The sequence below is a fragment of the Magnolia sinica genome, chromosome 13 (assembly GCF_029962835.1).
Source record: "Magnolia sinica isolate HGM2019 chromosome 13, MsV1, whole genome shotgun sequence".
NCBI lineage: Eukaryota > Viridiplantae > Streptophyta > Magnoliopsida > Magnoliales > Magnoliaceae > Magnolia > Magnolia sinica.
Genome location: NC_080585.1, coordinates 4,713,019 through 4,733,695, shown reverse-complemented (window position 1 = coordinate 4,733,695; position 20,677 = coordinate 4,713,019). Strand labels below are relative to the sequence as shown.

Sequence of the window (20,677 nt, the reverse complement as noted above, 5' to 3'; positions counted from 1 at the left end):
AACATATACATGATACATTATGGGAGGGCCATCTGAGTTTCAATATTATTATTGCTCTGTCCTGCCATGAATTTGGGTCCAACATCATGTGAGCTGCCACATGAACATTTTTGGACGGCTGTCTAAATTTTTTTTTTTTTTTCCATGGTGGGGCTCATCATATTGTGTACGTGCCATCTAACCGGTGCACTATGTGATCACGCCAGCGAGGGTGAAGACTGTACGATCATTTGGTGGGCCACGCCGTACAAAACGGTGAACCCTCGTGCACGGACGGTAAAGTGTAATAGATGAAAAGAAAGGAAAAAATTCGAGATCTCGACCTTCCTTTTTCAGTATAACACAAACCATTTTTTTAGTATAACACAAACCATTTTTTCAGTGTTATTTCCTCTTTGTCTCCGCCAATGGCGATCGCAGCAGCAGCAGTCATCGTTCCTTTGGGGCTTCTCTTTATCCTCTCTGGTCTCATCGTCAATCTCTTCGAGGTCTTCTTCCCATCCTTCGATTTCTAACTTTTGTTTTCGTTTCTAGGGTTTTTTTTTTCCTTCTTTTTGGGAATTCATGCGTTTTTTCTTGTTTCAGATCGTTTTTATTCAGACATTTTTCGTTTCATTTTACCGAATTACTGGTTTTTTGATGTTTTGTTGCTGTTTTACGGCTCTATGGATTGGATTTCTTTTGCGTGAATCACATGAATCGAAGTTGATTTTTTTGAATTAATTTCTGTTTTTATTTTATTTTTTTATAGGCTATTTGCTATGTTTTACTTCGTCCGGTATCGAAGAATTTGTACAGAAGGGTCAATAGAGAAGTGGCAGAATTGCTGTGGTTGGAGCTTATATGGCTCATCGATTGGTGGGCGGGCGTCAAGGTATTTATCAAACTCCCCCCCTTTATTATTATTATTATTATTATTATTATTATTTAATAAAGCAACCATGATGATCGATGGAGCATCTCGTGGGGTGAATAGAATGTACACTTGGGGCTCACCTCCTGGTGATCTGGATGGTTCATATGGTGGGCCACATGCTTGATGATTGAAGAAAGCTCGAAGAATGTAACCAAGTGGGTTTCACACAAGGAGCTGGGACCGTGGAATTTGGTCTTTGTGCTCTTTGAGATGGGGAGCCTTTGCTTGCCATTTAAATGTGATCACTTTCTATTGCTCTGAGTTTGTAATAAATGAAGGGCCGATTCCCTTTGGGAAGAGTGATGGGGGTGACTATCATTTCTTCGTTTTTCCTTGTTGAATTGTAGCTCCTTTCCCTTTCAATAAGGTCAATTCACCTTAAAAAGCCAAAAAAAAAAAAAAAAAAGAAAAAGAAAAAGAAAGAAAGAAAAACGGTGGGGCCTCATGGTGTATGGAAGATACCCCGAAAATATCCTGAATTGGATTATCTTAACCATCCAATTGGGTCTCTGTTAAATGTTGGCGGTTGGTCGTGGTTTTGTGTTTCACAGTATGTCTAGGATTATTTGATATAGGCCATGAGTAATACACTCTGCCATCATGAAAAGCCTCACATTTGTATTATCTATAAATTTTGCTTGGTAAGGTTTTTAGGTATGAGTAGTTAGCATAAAGTACCTTTTTCTCATCTAGAAGATGGTTTTTTTGTTTGTTGCACTCATAACTAGGCAGAGATCATTTCTTGGTCGATCCAGACAACACATAATAGGTTTATGCTGTCTCTCCCTACTCAATGACGACCATGGAAGTTGGGTTTTCTCGCCATGCTTCCTAGGCGGCTGTTGAGGTGTTCTTTTGCTTACTCTCTTGGGATATATTATCCTATTGAATTAGATCCATCGCCATTGTAAGATCTGCATTTTCAAGGTTTTGTTTTGCACAGGTCTTGGGGCACACCTTGTCATGCCTTCTAAACTACAGTGTTGGTTACGGCAATAGGTGTCTGGAATTTGCAGGACTGGCAAGTGGTTCCATAGAGTAAGTTTAGGTGTGGCAGCATTTGAGAGAAATGGGGTTTACAACCTTTGAAATCCATGCTCTTCTGATGAGCTTGTCAACTCGTTTTCTTTCATGTTCTTCAGGGGGCCACCCATTGGATCTCCTATATTGGCTTGTTGCTTATATATTCTAGTGCAACAAAGATGCACAACATGGATACCTCTGTTGCCTGCAGAAATATGTTTCTTAAGTAATTTCATTGCATTGCTTAAAGAAGAAACTAAATTCTTCGTTAATCTTGACGTACATAATTAAGAGGAAAAAACTTGATCCTATATTGTAGAACATGATCTACATCATCTGGATGTTTATGCACCAATGACCTGTAGAAATGCATTTATTAGGTACCATTTGCCTGTGGGGTTGTCAAAAATTCAGAATCTTGGTAAAAATGGAAACTTTCTGGTTGCAGGTCCAAGTCTATGCAGATGCTGAAACTTTCCGATCAATGGGTAAGGTCAAAACTTTCCTGATTTCTGAGCAGTTCTCTTGATGGACTGGAAGAATTTTGTTCCTCACAAACAATCACTGAACATCTTATGTTAGCTTTATAGCTTATTTTGGAGAATTTTCCAGGAAAAGAACACGCACTTGTCATATCCAATCACAAAAGCGACATTGATTGGCTAGTCGGATGGGTTCTAGCTCAGGTGCGTATCTTTGTTCAATTCGTAAATAGCTTCCAGTACATGCGTAGGCATGCCCCTATACATAGAGTTTCTGTGCTTGCATACATATGTCCCTATATACAGAGTTTCCGTGCTTGCATACATATGTCCCTATACGTAGAGCTTCTGTACTTGCATACATGTCCCTATATGTAGACATGCATGACTATATAGGTGGTTGGAATAATACCATCTCTAGTGGGCATTGTCGTGTTCGACTAACCATGAGAAGCATTAGTACACCGCAAGCTTTCCAATGCACCCTTACTTTTTTTTTTTTCCATCTATTTATTGGTGATTCAATCTGGTTACCAGCGCTCAGGTTGCCTTGGTAGTACTCTAGCTGTCATGAAGAAGTCATCAAAATTCCTCCCAGTGAGTTCCTTTTTAATCTGATGCATCATTATCCTTTTGCTTTCTGCATGTAGCCTTTTATTTTGGAGAGAGGATTTCATACTTGCGCCAAGTGTCATGTTTGATGCATGGGCTTATCTCTGCCATACATGTGGCATGGCGCACATGTAATCTGATTGCTGTCCTGCTGTGGATGGGCCATACCCAAGTGCACTGATAGAGTGATCTGATTATTTATCTTTTCCTGTTGAACATGCACCATTTTTTCTTTTCAACCATCCATGCATGAGACTGGTCAGATGATTGGGATTGTGGGTGAGTTTTTGTGCTTGGACCATTCATGATTGGGCCCACAATTTAGAGTCTGGAACAGTTTACATGTGTGGCGCAGTAGAGAATCATGCCCAAGTGTCACACCCTTGAATATTTTAGTTTCCTCTTTATTCCATGCAATTTTCTTTAAAACATTTCAAATCACAAGATCTCTGAGTCATCTTCTCATAGGAGTTGGGACTTGAACCAAATCTGGAAATTTGAACAGCACATGTATTCAGCATCCAGTTGATCTTAGTTCAAGTTCTAATTGTAATTTTCTTTGTGATCTTTGTCTTGTCTAATTTTGAGGCATGGCCTTTGGATTAGGTTATTTGCAAGTCCACAAATTAGTTCTTAAAAATTAAAATATGATTAGTTACTCCCCAGGTTGTGCCTCAATTATGCTAATGATTTAATTTAATACCTTTTTTTAGTCTTCCTCTTACTCATTGTTTTTTTTAAATGGATAATCAACAATTTATTAGCCAGCAAAGTGCACAAAATATCATCATCATCATCTAAGTCTTATACCAATTAATTCGGGTTGGCTACATGAATCCTGTTTCACCATTCCACTCTATCAAGGGCCATACCTTCAGTTAGACCATAGGTTATTAAGTCTTTCCTTACTGCTGCCATCAACATCCTTTTGGGCCTTCCCTTGCCCTTTTAGAGCCTTCAACTTGTACCAACTCACTCCTAAATAGAGAAATGACCTCAAATTGAGAGAGGGAAAATTCAGATTGTAAGTACCAAAATTTGAAACTTGACATGAGTCTTGAATGTAATAAATCACTGGTAGGAATTAAAGAAGATTGGAATTTGGAGAAATGGGTACAAGACTATGTCTTGTCTCCAGAGCATTTGATTCTTCTGAATGCTTACTTGTGGAGCTATGGTGCTCCTCCAAAGGTGGCTACTCTAGCTTGGTTAGTGGGAAGGAACAAAGTGCTCACGGTTGACAATCTGCACAAGAGGCAAATGATTCTTCCGAATGTGTCATCTATGTTATTACTTATTAGGATGAGGAAACAGTAAATCATCTTTCCATTTATTGTTTATTTGCAAGAAAGATATGGGAAGGTTTCTTTATCATGTTTGCTACTCAGACGTTTTGCCGGGTTCCATTGAACCTTTTCTATTGTCATGGCATGGTGGGGGCAAAGGGAGAAAAAGGAAGAAGATCCGGCGTCTATGTTTGCTAGCTGGTATATAGTCAATATAGTCTGAAAGGAATCGTCGTTGTTTCGGAAATTAGAAAAGAGATATTATGGAGGTGTGTAATCTGGCTGAAGAACATGTCAAATAATGGGCACCCTGGGAAATAGCGCAGTCTCAGTTTCCTGATGGTTGGGCAGATTTGTAAATAGTTTTTTTTTTTTTCCTGTTTGCTTTTTGTAATTCTTTGGCTTTGGCCTTTTTGCAATAAAATCATCAATGTTCAAAAAGTCTCTAGAGCATTCGATCCCTAGAAAAGATAGGCATAGGGCATGACACAACTAGATTAAAGAAGCACCAGCTGCACCACACCCATCAAACTAACCCATCGGGTTTTAAAGAATAGAGCTTTTATACACCATGCACATGATGTAGTATATACAGACTTTCATACATTTGCTTTCCTAGTTTAAACATGATTGTAATTGTAAGTTGCAAAATAAGTTTCAATAAAAAAGACAAATCTCGACTAATTGGAGTTGAATAGGTAACTTATGAATTGACTCTTAACCATGTGGATAAACTGTACTAATGGAACAAACAATTTGTTATTGAGATGTTTCAATTGGACATGTGGCCCCACTGGTCGATTGTACTATGATTTAGTCATTTGATTGGATCCGTGGGCTCCACAGTCTCAGACAGCTCTATGACCCAGATCATGGATCAGCCAGCAGGTGGGGCCGAACCTAACCCTTTGGGTGCATACATGCATGACATATGGCCTTGATGCATCATGCTATTTTTGTTCATTGGAGGTCTCTTATGGATTTGTTAAAACTTTAATCATTCATTCAATGTTCTCCTGAGTGTAGGCTGTGGATTGCATGTTTCTGGGATTTTCTGAGGATAAAATATGGCTTCTTATACATGCAGGTCATTGGTTGGTCAATGTGGTTTTCTGAATATGTTTTCCTGGAGAGAAATTGGGCTAAGGATGAAAGCACGTTGAAGGTACAAGTACACATGCATGGGTGAAATATGCACACGTTTTTGTCTAGTTTCATGGGATTTCACTGAAATATGTATGATTGTATGCTGCAGTCAGGTTTGCAACGGCTGAAGGATTTCCCACGGCCTTTCTGGTTGGCCCTTTTTGTGGAGGGAACTCGCTTCACGCAGGGCAAGCTTTTAGCGGCTCAAGAATATGCTACTTCAACAGGGTTGCCGGTGCCTAGAAACGTTTTGATTCCTCGTACAAAGGTTAAGATCATACCACACCTCCACCAATAGCAATCTTCATATATGCAAAGATTATATGCATATATTAGGAGGAAGTAGCCAGTAGTTTGATTTATTCTGTTCCCAAGTTTCTTTGCTTTTCCTTTCACCCCTTCATTTTTTCTGCCTTATTGTAGTTTTTTGTATGGGCAATAACTGTGTTAGACATATTGTCTTTGGGGTGTAAAAGCACGTGTCCATTGTCCTTGCTGTAGCACTTTTACTGTTTTGGTAAATTCATTTGTAGTGGAGTTGGATCTTTGGTGATTGCAACTCAGTGGATAGCTTTTGCTGAGAAGTCATTGATCTAATTCTAAGGAGTTCCAAAACCATGCATTTGAGAAGTAAGGAATAATGTGAAATAATAAGTCGGCATGAATTTGAGGTCCTGTCTGTCAACCTTTTATGATTAGTTATACTTGCAACTTCCAGTTACAGACGTAACCAATTCTCAACTCTCTATATCTAGCCATTTGGCCTGATCTAGTTGCATTATATTATTTGAAAGGGCATATGACGGCTTGTTGTTTGTAACATAGTATCTCAGCCTAGAGGCAACTATTTTCAAGGCCTAATTTGTGGTAGAAGTTTCGAATGGAGCAATCCAATCTTAAAGGCTTTTATTTTATTTTATTATTATTATTTTTAAAGATTTACTAGTTTTGTTAAAAGCTGGAGGGGAAAGGAATTCCTGATGCAAAGAAAAGGGCGCGAAGCCCTTGCCATCTCAAGATCAAAATCTTTGAGGCTTTCTACTTGGAATTTGATCAGACATCAGATTGACAGAGCATGGGGGGTAAGTGTGGGTTTTGCCTTGGCATGGCTGAATCAAGTAATGATCAACTGATCCTAGATTGACCTTGGGTTTACAATTTGAAGAGAGTTGCTCGTATGTTGGATAGTTTTCAGCACCTTAGGTGCTGGAGAAGAATACATATTTCTTTAAACATTGCTTTTATTGTTGAAGAAGTGATGTACGAAATATTAAAGGGGTAGTCCAAAACTTAGGTTATGGGTTAGGCAAGGTTTGTGACTAGTTGAACAAGAGTGATGAGGATAATGTACTGAGTCGAAATATAGCTAAATTGTCCTCCTAGTCTCCTCGTAGACCTTGAATTCAAGATTGGAGTCACACCAATTGATTACAGACGTCGCACCTTTGAAAGGGGTTGATGGAGGCACACCGGCAAGGAAGCAAGTGCTGGAAATTTTGGCCCCAATCTCCTTATTCATTCAGGCTCAAAAGGGAACTAATGCGTGCCTTTTTATAGAAGAGACCACATAAGTTAGTAATCAATAAAAAATCTACTACTACAAATTCCTATGTAAGCACTTCATCTTTCTATGCAACTAAATCTCTAATTCCAGTTTATTGTTAGAAAACCACATTTGTAAGTTACCAACTTACCATGCACTTCACCATTCTTAAGGCAACTCCCTCTTTAATGAATTGAATGTCTGGTAGTCCCTAAGCACTTGGGTTAGCGTGCAAGTTATGGGCATGGTCTTGGCTCTTGGGCCTGGGCCTAGGGCTGGGGCTGTTCTTGGGCTTGTTGCCATCGATTCTATCGGGTTTGAAGAACTCGTCTCCATCGAATTGAAAACTCGATATCTCTCATAGAGGAATGAGTTACATCGCTAGAAATCAGTTGTTGAGATCCATGTGCAATAAGACAATAGTCATCTTTTCCATTTGATTAGGAATTTTGATTTCCACCTGGGTAGAAATGTTGCCATTTCGCTTAGGCATTTGGGGTGGTTGTATAGCATGCTCTTCCGCCGTCTATCTGTATGATGTCCAAAGTAAGCAGGGAGATCAAAGGGACCGATTCAAGATCGGTGCCACACATCAAGCACACGTTGGGGAGAGTCATCCCCCGCTTCTGAAGATTATCAACAATCATGACCCTTTTGCATACCAACTAGCCAAAAAAACACGTCAACCTTCATGGGGCTCCATAAGACCACACACGCTTGGTATTCGAGGAGCCACCAACTGAATTTTGAAGTAGTCTGCCCAGGAGGCTGGGCAACTGGGGAAGCATGGTTATCCAATGAAGATTCTCTCTTGGAATGTTAGGGGGGTCTGCTCCAAGCATAAAAGGATTTCATTAAAGCTTCCATTTCTAGGAAAAATCCTGATGTAGTTTGTTTTCAGGAGACAAAGGTTGCTTGCTTCAAAGACAGCCTTTTGGCCACGTTATGGGGTGTGATTGATGCTAAGTGGATCACATTGGACGCTGTTGGGTCATCGGGAGGGATCCTGGTTGCTTGGAAATCCACCAGATGGGATCTCCTATCTTCCTCTAGGGGGAATCATTCTATCACAGTTAAACTTCAAGATAAGTGCTCTCCCTTCTAGTGTCTTCTCTCAGTAGTTTATGGGCCTAACATTGACTCTGCCAGACCTCTGTTCTGGGAGGAGTTAACGCAGGCTAGACTTTCCTTTTCAGGGCCGACATGTGTGGTAGGAGACTTTAACACCACTTGCTATACGGAAGACCACTCCAGAAGCAGAAGGCCGACACCTACTATGATTTAGTTCTCTGAGTGGATCCAGCTCCAACTCATCAACCTGCCGCTCTCGGGAGCTAGGTTCACCTGGACCAATGGCCGGGCGTCTCCTATTCAATCCTGCTTGGATAGATTTCTTGTTTCGCCCGAATGGGTTGAGGCTTTTCCGTCGGTTCAGCAAGCGGCTTTGCCGAGAACCACTTCCGACCGCTGTCCGATTTTTCTTTCGGTGGATGAAGAAAACTGGAGTCCCAAGCCCTTTAGGTTCAACTCCTCCTGACTCCAATTTGATGATCTTCGGCAAAAGATTATCGAGTGGTGGTCTGGTTTTTAGGTGGCGGGTTTTGCTCGTCATAAAATATTGTGCAAGCTCAGACTTCTTAAATCTAAAATTAAGGAGTGGCGTCACGAGAAGGGAGGTTGAAGCCGATGCTCTGTTGTTGGAACTCCAGCAAATCGACTCGGCGGCCGAAGCCAGTCCATTACCGCTCGATTCTCTGTCCAGGCGAATCCCCATTATTCAGATTTTGTCGAATAAAGCCATTGAAGAAGAAGCTTCTTGGAGAATCAAGTCCAGAGTGAGATGGATCGCTGAGGGCGACAAGAATACAAAGTTCTTCCACAATATGGCCAACTTGCATGCTCGTTCGAAGGCCATCCTCAACATTTTTGATTAAGGGGAGCAGAATAGAAGATAAAAAGGAGATCGAAGCGCTAGCCATCGCCCATTTCAACGACCTTCTATCGGCGGAGAGCTGGGAGAGACCTCGCTTGGATAACATTTCCTTCCCAATTCTGGAGTCTGCCGAAACAGAGAAGCTGGAAGTTCAGTTCTCAGAGGAGGAGATTAAAGCTGTAGTCGATGCTTTGGGAGGGGACAAGTCGCCAGGCCCAGACGGCTTCCCGATAAGTTTCTTTCAGACTTTCTGGGATGTGGTCCGCGTCGACCTCCTCCTCTTCATTCAGGAATTCCACAGTCGTGGAAGATTATCGAAAGGGCTAGGAGCTTCGTTTATCTTCCTCATCCCCAAGGTGGCGGGTGCCAGTTCTTTTTCCGAATTCAAACCTATCAGCCTGATAGGGAGCCCCTACAAAATTCTTGCCAAAGTTTTAGCTTATCGGCTTTCGAAGGTTTTTGGCAATCTGATCTTGCCTAATCAGAATGCTTTTATAAAGGGTAGACGGATTGCGGATGGTGCGCTGATAGCTAATGAAGTCCTCCACCCTTGCCATAGGTCTAAATCAAAAGGCATTTTCTGTAAGCTGGATGTAGCAAAGGCTTCCGATTATGTTGACTGAGACTTTCTTCTCTATATGCTATCCCGGATGGGCTTCGGGGCTAAGTGGAGAATGTGGATAGCTGCTTGCATCGGCTCGGCCCACTTCTCAATTATTCTCAATGGATCCCCTAGAGGATTTTTTAGAAGTTCGAGAGGCTTGCGCCAGGGAGATCCCCTTTCTCCTTTTCTCTTTCTGATAGTGGCAGAGGCGTTGTCTTCTATGTTATCTAGAGGGCAGGTACAGGGAATTCTACGTGGAATTACGCAGCCTGGTCTTCCCAACCCTCTCACCCACATCCAATTTGCGGACGACACTCTCGTCTTCTCGAAAGATTTGGCGGAATGTATTGATAACCTCTTTATTGCCCTTTGCTGCTTTGAAGCGGTCTCTGGACTCAGGATTAACATGTCCAAATCTAAGATTATGGGTATCAATGTCCCTTCTCCCACGCTCCAGGCCAATGCAGACATTCTTGGCTGTCAGGTAGCCGCTTTTCCAACTTCCTTCGTTGGCCTTCCTCTCTCCGTGGGTCGACCGCTGAAATCCGTGTGGGACAAGATCATCAGCAAGTTTCATAAGCTCCTCGCCTCCTGGAAATGCCGTTATTTATCTATGGGAGGTCGCCTCACCCTCATCAAAGCTGCTTTGTCTAGCCTCCCCCTCTACTTCATGTCTCTTTTAAGGTGTCCTGGTCAGGTGCTCAAGGCTTGATAAAATTAGAAGAGATTTTCTGTGGTTTGGCAAAGAAAATCAGAGGAAGTTTCACTTGCTAGACTGGAACGATGTCTGCAAGGTCTTCAAGGAAGGTGGGGCAAACGTGAGGAACCTGAAAATGATGAACTCCACGTTGCTAGGGAAATGGGTTTGGAGATTTGTTACTGAAAAGGAGGCTCTGTGGGCGTTGATGGTTAAAGGTAAGTATGGCTCTTCTCAGGGGGACTGGTGGCCTAAAGATTCGCCGCTTTACAAGGTTTCACATATCTGGAGATGGGTTCTTAAAGTGAAAAGTGTAGTTATTCAACACAGCACGTTCGAGCTGGGCGATGGTTCTTCTATTCGGTTTTGGGAAGACCTTTGGATTGGGGAACGACCCCTCAAATTCCAAATTCCGCAAATCTACTGCCTGTCCCCTACGAAAAACTTCCCCATCATTAACTGCTACTCTGTTTCGTTTGGTCGCATCGTCTGGGATATCAAAACCTTCAAAAATCTTGATGATAGCGAAGCCTTGGAGTTTGAAGTTCTCATGGAGTGCGTTCTTCGGTCCGCTCCCCTCAGTAACCAGCCTGATAGCCTTCTTTGGCTGTTAGAGAAGTCGGGCCATTTTTCCGTTAAGTCTCTGTGCGCTGTCTTCTGCCCTGCGAATCCTCAGGTTCAAGATGCGTCTCCGTTTATTTGGAAGTATCCGGTTCCTCCTAAGTTTATCTGTTTTGCTTGGTTAGCTGGCCGCAACAGAATTCTCACCGTTGATAATCTGGTCAAGACAGGAATGCAGATTGTTAATATTTGCCTTTGCTGCATGAGTGAAGCTGAATCGGTCAACCACTTGCTAATTCATTGTTCATTCACGTCTAAAATTCGGGACGACTTCTGTCAGCATTTTTCTATAAGTTGGTGTGTTCCGGACTCAATGGGAAGCCTGCTCTCTTCTTGGAATGGGCAGAAAGTTGGGAAGGCCAAGTCCATTATTTGGCGTATGGCAATTATCGCTATATGGTGGGCTGTTTGGGAGGAAAGAAATAATCGCTGTTTCAACAATGCTTCCTCCTCCGTCTCGGTGGTTGGAGCTAGGGCCAAAAAGTTGGTGATAGAATGGTCTTCTAATGTAAACGATTTGAGCCTTTTCGATTTTATTTTTCTAGTTTGTTAGGGGTCGTTTGCCATCTCGGCAGTTTTGCCCTTTCCCCTTTTTTTGGTTTTCTTTTGTTCCCTCTGTTTTCTTTCTCCCGTTGTTGTTCCTCTTCTCCTCTTTTAATGAAGTTGCTGTTGCTTTTTTTAAAAAAAGAGATCTAACTGAGAACTTCCCCAAAACTTCCTTTTTCCACATAGAATGCTTCTCTCCGCTGGACGGTTGATAAAAATGGATAAGATTCATAAGCAAAACCAATTCAATCGCTTCCTCATCAGATATAAATAATCGACATGGAGGGGACCATCCCGTAGAGTTACCAGACCTTGACACGCATTGAGCAACCATGAGATTACTACTAGGAGCAAAACATGCAATATTTTGAAACAATTCTTGCAGCGGCACATCCCCTGCCCAAACATCTTCCCAAATACGAATGCTTTTCCCATTCCCAAGGCTAAAACCAACTCCTTCCAAAAAGCTGCTCTTGGTATGGAGGATCCCTTTCCAAACCACTGAAGCCCTATACAACGAAGAATCTTTAGCACACCATCCTCCAACGTTGCAACCATACTTGGAAACTACCATAGCCCTCCATAATGTCTCTTCTTCCAACCCAAACCTCCAAAGCCACTTGCCCAAAAGCTCTATGTTCATGACATTCTAATCCTTGATACCAGCCCCTTCCTTGTCATACAGCTTATAAACCTCTTTCCACTTCAACAAGTGAAATTAGATCCCCCTTTTGCCCTTGCCAAAGGAAATTGTGGTGCAATTTATCTAACCTCTCAGTAACTGACTTTAGACAACAGAATTGAGACAAAAGTAGATTGGTAAATTAGAGAGCACCGCTTTAATTAGAGTAATGTGAACCACAAGGGATAAATACGTACTTTTCCTACGGGCTAACTTCCTTTCAACCCTTTCCACTCCAATGCCCCCATATGTTTTGCCCAATGCACAAGAGTAACCCCAGGTACATGGAGGGAAAAGAACTCGCCCCACACCCTAAAGAATCAGCTAACGACAGAAGCTCCTCCCTCAGTATGTGAACTCCCAACATCATGCTTTTAGCAATGTTCACCTTTAACCTAGAAACTGCTTTAAAACAATGAATGATCATCCTCAGATTTTCCACCTTGAGCTCATCAACTTCACAAAACAAAAGTGTGTCATCCACGAATTGAAGGTGAGAGATCAGAGAAGACATTCTACTAGAATTTGTTGTCAACCAATCTGATATTTGAAATTTGACATAGAGACAGTAGGTCCCACGGTTTACTCTGTTTCATTTGAAGTAATTACTCGGGTTATTTACTCTTCTAGGAAGAGATCTTTGGGAGCCCCAACCGAAGTTCATTTGGTCTTTTGGAGTCATCCTAAGGTTGTGGCTTTCGCTTTGCTGGTTGGTAGTGTAGGATCCTCATTGGACAATCGTAACGGACATGATTTTCCCTAATGTTTGGATTATGTGTTTGTTGTATGTGGACTCTATAGACCATTTATTTATGCATTGCATTCTTGCTAGGAGGTATGGTATAGATTTGGTGGCCTTTCTAAGCATTATTAGGTGATGCTAGCTTCGGTTGGGGACGCGTTTCTAGCTTGGCAGGGTAGAGGCAGTGGTCTCAAAGGGAGGAGGAAACTTTGGAAGCTCTCTCTCCTAGCTGGGCTTTGGGCTATTTGGCTGGAAAGGAATGATAGATGTTTCTGTAACTGATGCAAGTCGTCCGATGTGGTTTTTTTATATGGGGGGAAATTGGATGTTATGTATTGTGCAGCCTCTATCAAGTCCCTTGCTTCCTGTGCTTTGGCTTCTGTGATTGTATGGTCGTAAACTTTTTTATATTTGTATTTTTTTGCCTTAGATATCTCATCTTTGCCTTTATTAATAAAATAATAACCTTTAAAAAAAATTCATCGTCCTAGGCAACTTAGTTTCCAATGCCACTGCACTTCCATTAGTTCTCCATTCATTTCACCTCTCAAGCAAACAACCCTCTTTAATGACTCAAATATCTTTTAGTCCCTAGGCAGTTGGGGCTACATGAAAGTTATGGGCTCGAGCTTGGGTACGGGCCTGGCTCTTGGGCTTGAACTTTTACGACAGCTAATGGAAAAGCATCGTGATGAAATGAGGTTTCAGTTTGCTATATCAGGACTCTCCTTACGCTAGCTCTTGGTTTTGAGTATCGGTGATTCCTATTGATTATTATGTTTTAGTGTCTGCCATGTTTTCATCCTATAGAAGAACCACTTTAATAGCTACTATTCTTCCAGTACAATCTTTCTTTCTCACTATTTGGTATGTTTTCCATATTATATGAATGAGCAGTTTAACAGAAATTGTCTGTTTGATGGAGTTCATGAATCTTGAAATTGCTTTACAGCCGAAATGATTGGTTGGACTACTAAAATCTGTCCATGATTATATAAATGATTCTTAGTCTTGTTTTTTTTTTTTGCTGCACATTCTGTCAAATATGATATATTCTGCCAGTGCTAAATTGTCATGGCCTCTGGCATTTCCATACAAGCCTCCAAGTGACTTGTTCCAATTTTCTGTTGTTTGCCTTTTCTGTCGTTGAGCTTCACGAGTATAAATTCTTCTGCTTACAGTTTTATGAATATTGTTATTGAGATTAGAAGTAAAAGAATTGAGTATTTGGTTCTATTCTAATATGTTCAACTTCTTGCATTCAGGGTTTTGTTTCAGCCGTAAGTAACATGCGCTCATTCGTTCCAGCTATATACGATGTAACTGTGGCTATTCCTAAAGATCAGCCTTCACCTACAATGCTCAGAATTTTTAAGGGCCAACCTTCTGTGGTAAGTTAAAGTAAATCTGTCCATTTAGGTTTTGTCAGAACTGCAGTCCAGGTCTATATTTCATTAATTGATTTAGTTTCTTTTTCATGTTTCATAATGACGATACATACTTAAATGTACTTCTATGTTATTTCATCGTAAAAGTTTTGAATATCCAGCATTACAAAGTGTTCATCAAGATGGATCTGGCCATTGGTCTGATTTTTGTACTTTGTTTAATGGACATCTATTCCATAATGGTCAGGTTTTCTGGGCAATCAACAATGTAAAGGTTCCAAGGATCATATTGGAAGCTTTTAATCCTTTTGACTTCAACTATTTTGCTTTTCTATAATTGAAACCCAAGCCCATTTCAGAATATAAGGTTAGTCGGCACTTGGGTACCAAAAATCTGGTTGCAAGCAGGACTAACATTTAGGCTTAATGGTTAACTTGTGTTTCTGAAAGAGAATTTTGAATTTGAAATTTGATTTTGATTGTTCTTCTTGCTAGTCTTCTTTGTGTAGGTTCTTCAACACTGCAAATACAAACTGTTGAATGATTAGAAATGACTATTGATTAAAATTGATGCCTTAAAGCTTGGAAGTATTTGAGTCCCACTTTCAAAAATGGAAGGGGAAGAATAGATCTGTCCCCTTGTATCTCGAAAGAGAAGAAAATGATATTTCCTGAAACTGTGGGAAATTTATGTTACATGGGAATTTTTGCTGGTGTTTGTGGCCCTGTCTGTATTGGTTGAAGTTCATGAAAGTTCTGTTAGACGTTTCATATAATTTCTTATTATTCTTCTTATCTATGAAATGCATACAAATGTCTGATTAGGTGTTATTTTTCTATCACTATAAGTTTATAGAACGACGGGGATATCTTTTACATGCAAAACATATTAGTGCAATGTTTCCTAATGCTCCACAAGAAGGAAAAAATGTGTTCAACCTGAATAATTCTTGTGTTTAACATTATGTTTTGTAACTGAGATATATAAGGCCTTTAGACCTGTGTGTATTGTAAATGGAACTTGACTTAGCTTTTCATTGGCACACAGCCTGAAATTTTCGATATCACTAGTTCAATCCTTCTCTCTGACCAACCAAACCAATAGAGGAAAAATAAGTATGAGAGAGGGAGGCACCAACTTCCGTAGTTACATAATTCTTCCTTGGAATTCTTATATAACTATCGATGGCATCTGTATCATAAAACAGTGTTTATCATGAAACAGTGTTTAGAGAATCTGGGATTCGTGTTTGTATTTTTGTGAACTGAATTTCCCTGGGAGTGATTTTTAACAAGATGCCCTATATGTGCAGGTGCATGTCCACATGAAGCGACATCTGATGAAGGAATTACCCCAGACAGATGATGGAGTTGCACAGTGGTGTAGAGATATATTCGTGGCGAAGGTATGTTATTATTCAGTTCTACACAACTTTGTTGAGTTAGGGTTACAATAAAATCCCACTGAATTTCCAATTCTGAAGTGTAAAATTCTGATATGAACGTTACAGTGTTGTATTCGAAGTGCTGTTCTGCACAGTGCAATTCACCCACTCTTTATTTAGTATTATTTTCTGGACTGAATGTGTGCCTTTTATTTTCTGCCTACCAGGATGCTTTATTGGACAAACATCTAGCTGAGGGCACTTTTGATGAAAAGGAGTTTCAATCGATTGATCGGCCAAAAAAGTCCTTGTTGGTAAGATAATATTCTAATAATTGATTTTGAAATTGTCATCTCTCATGTCAGGTCAAGAAACTTGTGACATACTCCTTCCACTGAATAAAATCGATTGTCCTGTAAAAATTGGAAAAATAATTGGTACTCATCCATCGTATAGATCCCACCATGGATGGTCCTTATAGCAAACATTTTGGAGATCTGCATCATGATAGGGTGAATCTTGACTATTGTTTCTAGCTTACCTTTATATGGATGGTAAGGATCTCTAATCTGAGGGATTTTTGCATGTCCCTCATCCGTGGTGGCACCTTCTTGATCTACCGTGTGGATCACCATGTGGTGGGGGCAGAAGGGGTGCACCTAGCATTCATTTCGCAAATATAAATACATTCAGAAACCCTTATTATGAATGCTAGAAGAAATGTAACTTGAATTTAAGACCTCACACCTCACATGAATATTGAAAGAAACATATTTGCATTTCGAGAGCTACTTCATCATTATGAATATTAGGTGGATCACCATGTGGTGGGGGCAGAAGGGGTGCACCTAGCATTCATTTCGCAAATATAAATACATTCAGAAACCCTTATTATGAATGCTAGAAGAAATGTAACTTGAATTTAAGACCTCACACCTCACATGAATATTGAAAGAAACATATTTGCATTTCGAGAGCTACTTCATCATTATGAATATTAGGAAAAACTATTATTATTATTATCTGTTGCCTGATTAGACTGAGTGCTTGCAAACTCGATTCACTTGTACATTTTCTAAATGTTTTTTTTTTTCTTCTAAAAATTTACTCGGGGAGTGGTCCTTAATTTTCTGTCCTGGTTGACACCACAGGTTGTTACGTCTTGGTCATGTCTCCTGATAGTTGGCTCTTTCAAATTCTTCAAGTGGTCCTCATTGCTATCCACATGGAAAGGAGTCGCATTTTCAACAGCTGCAGTACTTCTGGTTACAGTCGTTATGCACATCTTTATTCTGTTTTCTCAGTCAGAGCGTTCAACTCCTTCGAAAGTAGTGCCCAATGGGCCCAAGAATGTGGGACCACCTCCGGATGCCGACCGTGACAAGCAGCATTAGCCCCACATAAGAGAAATGTAAGCTCAATATTATATATAACTCCTCTTTTTTCTCGAGATCATTGGTCACCCTGGGTGCTGTCTTCGGTCATTTCTGAACTTCCAAAACAATATATGTAGTTTTCGATGATGTATGAGGATCTGAAATGTCTTTATTTATTTATTTTTGTTGCTATTGATTGTTGGAGTTCTGCTAATTCCACACGCATGGGAGCCCTGACCATCCACATGCGGGCACACTCGTCAATATGGCATGTGTACGAAATCAGATCTTCCTATTAGGTCGGCTACTATTTAGATCTCCTGGCATGAAAAACTGAGGCCATTTCACACCTCAGGTGGGCCACGGCATAGAAAACAAATGGACAAATAGACACAAGAAAGGAATTGTTTCAACACTTGGTTTAGCTTCTACATTGTGCCCGCCCGAGGAGGGAAACTGCCTGATGTTGAGGCAAAAGATCTTAAAGCATGATTTCCGATCAAATGGAAAGCTCAGATCTCATACACGCTCCATATTGCCATGTGTGCGTTTGTGTGGATGCACAGGGCTCCACATGCCTGTGGTATCAGCAAACTGGGGAGGTCGTAGATGGTTGTACTGAGAGAATTTTTATGCATGACAAAACATTTGCATGCTTTTTGCCCTGCTTGTTTTATATCAACTATTCCACTGTTAAGTCAGTGGTTTAAACCAATGTGCATAATATCCTCATCGTAGGGAGTAGACACTTTTTCCTTCAACCCAGCAATGGGGCGACCTAAGCTGTTGATTGGTAGGGTGGGGCTGTCATCTCCTGGTAGCTTCCCTGTTAGATGATCTCACACAAGGGTCCATATTTACTGGGGGGCCACATTGCCAGAAGGCTGGATGTGTACATCTCACGAGGCATGGACATTTGAATGTGTGGACTGTTTTCTCTTCAAGGAAGAAGCTCTCTTACCCTGAAGCATCCTGCACTGGAGCTCTCCAATTATGTCTGGAATTCGCTTGTTCATGAATGCTAGAAAACATCTTTAAGCTTAATTTTTACAATTCAATTCATTTTTCTATCCAAACGCAACCTAAGCAATTTTGATATCACCAGGAACCATGTCCAGAAAAACGTGCTCAAAGAACCAATACCAAGACAACATCCGAGCAATCAGGTGTACACCAGCAAGAAAGATGAGTTCTGAAGAACCTGTCGTTTCCAGCTATCCAAGGATCTTGTCACCATTAGCTTAGCTGAAGGCCTCATCAATTCTCTAAGCAAAGAACCGAACTATCTTCCAAGCTTTTCTGAGTGGATGATGTTTGATGCCAGATCCCACTAGCAGTAGCATGGAAATGTCTTACGCTTTTTGACCAACATTTTTAGTGGAAGGTAATGAGACTCATGTTCTTGTTGGAGTTCCTCCTGTGGGGGCAATGGTACTTTTAGAGCTAGGACATCAGTACCCGCATCAGGGTCCATCATGGGCATGGCTGCAAATGTCAATGTTTATGGTGAGGCCATACATATGATGCGGATCAGGTATAATATGTTCCAACCATCATGATTTTAACTGCTTGTTTCGATTGGTGAAAATTAGCTTGAGGAAACGAAAACCTCGCATCAAGAGGACGACTGGAAAAGCAAAAGGATCCTTTTCCTTAGATCTGAGAGAAGAAAATGGATAAATTTTTTGAAGAAATTTGAGGAGAAGGAATCGATTTCCTCAACCTATCTTTTACAAATGAGGGAAATTCTCACGTTAAAAAAATTGATTTCCTTTCCTCGATTACTTTTTAATTTCCATCAATCTAAACAGTCTATAAGCTGATATCATGACCAAATAAAATAAAATAAAATCATGTCCCATCTTCATAACCATGACGTGGACAATAATATTCGCCTACACCTTTGATGAGCACGGCCCAATTAAAATGGTCAACAATGTGTACGGTTATTTGCAAGCTTCGTAAGCTGCGAGGAGCTGCTTGCAAAGTGGGCTACCTAGAGGAACTGCTTTAAGACACTCCCATGCAAACATATGTCACCCACCCTTGTAGAGGCTGGGAAGTTGTCCCGTTCTTTCTCTAATGTCTATTAGAAGCTTTCACATCATCGATGGGCCCTTTGCCATAGGATGTTAAATCTACCACTTTATATTAATTAATATGGGATGATCTTGTTCCTGAATCAGAAAATGGTAGATACCATGTAAGACCGATTTGGATGACAAGTGGTTTTTTGGACGTGTGGAAATTTAAAAGTAGGGTGGTCAATGGGTCCGGTTCAACTCAGGTCCTATAGTTTCCCACACCTGGTCTACTTGTATCCGGTATTTTGGGAGGACCAGAACCCAGATCCAATTGAGTTCCGGGTGTTCACCGGACCTTTGGACCTTAGTTTTGAGTCAGGTTGGGGTGGGGTGGGGCCCATGATAAATAGGTCATTCACGTGGTTAGGCCACATAAACGGATGGACTAGATCACACGCATGTTTGCCAATTGACACATACGAGGTGTTGTGGCTTGGCAAGAATAGTTCGTTAGCTAAAAAATACCTGCACTAGGAAAATGTGGCAGGAAAGTGTTTTCCATGACGTGGATTCTTCTTCGAAAGAAGATAGGCTTTAAAGGGAAAGTAGCCCATCCAGAAATGGAATTATTAAGCATGCCCGCGTTTGAATCCCAGGAAATACTTAGAAGAAGCTATGCATTGGAAAAAAGGGTTTCCATAAGAGAAGATGTTTTATGGTAGCTTTCAAATTTCCAGGAAAACAGATTCCTTGCTTTTGATCACTAAACACATGAAATGATTGAGCTAAATGACACTTCCTTGCATTTGAGCACAAGAAAGCCAATATAAGGATTTCAGAAAATGTGTTCGGCTAAGTCTGTGGATTTCAAAATTTTGACAGTTGTCAAGGAACCTACTTCGCTGAATTTTTTTAAAAAAAAGTCTAATGGGAAAGTGGTAGACGCAAAAGAAAAAAAAGTGTTCATCTCATTTTATTGTTTATAATTATGCATTATAGATCATGATTATTGTTTACTAGTACACTAATTTGCGTGGGCCACATGGTATGGAAAAAAAAGAAGCAGAATTAGACGTGACCAACATTACAAATGTTGAATATCTGATCATCGGGCTGGAAAATTTATGGGTCCATCCATGATAAAATTAGTTCCTACCATACGATGAATGGGCCAGATCTTGTACGCATATGCCAAGTAGGCATGTGTGGTGAATCCCGTGGCTCCAAGGCATTTCTCTTCTTAGGGGGTATGGTTTTCATGGTGGAGAGAGAGAGAGAGAAGGGTAGAGGTGCACGCTGAGAGAGGCTTTGATAGTGAATCGCCCTAATCACCACCCAGATGGCTTTTTCTGATACTGTAGCCCACTCAAGCTTTAAAATGCTTCTTTTTGGACTGACATCCTAAAAATGAGTGGGGACAACAAATATATGGTGTGAACGTTAAATAGCCATCAAAATGGCCGCGTAGGGCTTTATTGCATGGTCCCTCTCATTCCATGCGTGCAGAGCTATACAAAAAGACGAAGAGAATACTATTGGCTTTATATATATATAGCCAATAGTATTCAATGGTCAATATGAAACCAAGAAATACGATGGATTGGAATATCCTTTTGGTGTGATTTTATAAGCGAGGGTCATCCAAGAAAGGACCCACTAGATGGACGGTCT

General features: G+C 40.8%; 1 protein-coding gene across 3 annotated transcripts; it reads left to right on the top strand.

The window, feature by feature from the left end:
* The first annotated feature begins 324 nt into the window (after positions 1 to 324).
* LOC131222511 (1-acyl-sn-glycerol-3-phosphate acyltransferase PLS1) lies at positions 325 to 18,547 on the top strand. Of its 3 annotated transcripts, none has more exons than XM_058217612.1 (12): positions 325 to 488; positions 752 to 874; positions 2,388 to 2,427; positions 2,552 to 2,625; positions 2,959 to 3,018; positions 5,407 to 5,484; positions 5,575 to 5,733; positions 14,099 to 14,224; positions 15,535 to 15,627; positions 15,834 to 15,920; positions 16,758 to 17,017; positions 18,088 to 18,547. In XM_058217612.1, the coding sequence occupies exons 1-11, from the start codon at positions 408 to 410 to the stop codon at positions 16,998 to 17,000; spliced, it is 1,164 nt and encodes a 387-aa protein (XP_058073595.1). In that variant the 5' UTR covers positions 325 to 407; the 3' UTR covers positions 17,001 to 17,017; positions 18,088 to 18,547. The 3 variants fall into 3 exon arrangements, with proteins under 3 accessions (XP_058073595.1, XP_058073594.1, XP_058073593.1); XM_058217611.1 differs by lacking the exon at positions 18,088 to 18,547 and adding an exon at positions 17,721 to 17,960; XM_058217610.1 differs by lacking the exon at positions 18,088 to 18,547 and having other exon boundaries at positions 16,758 to 17,158.
* Positions 18,548 to 20,677: the final 2,130 nt, after the last annotated feature.

Excerpts from the sequence above, each read along its gene's own strand:
- LOC131222511 (XM_058217612.1), top strand. The coding sequence starts at position 408 with ATGGCGATCGCAGCAGCAGCAGTCATCGTTCCTTTGGGGCTTCTCTTT. Across the intron at positions 2,626-2,958 it reads TCGGATGGGTTCTAGCTCAG|CGCTCAGGTTGCCTTGGTAG; the intron begins GTGCGTATCTTT and ends TCTGGTTACCAG. Across the intron at positions 14,225-15,534 it reads TTAAGGGCCAACCTTCTGTG|GTGCATGTCCACATGAAGCG; the intron begins GTAAGTTAAAGT and ends CTATATGTGCAG.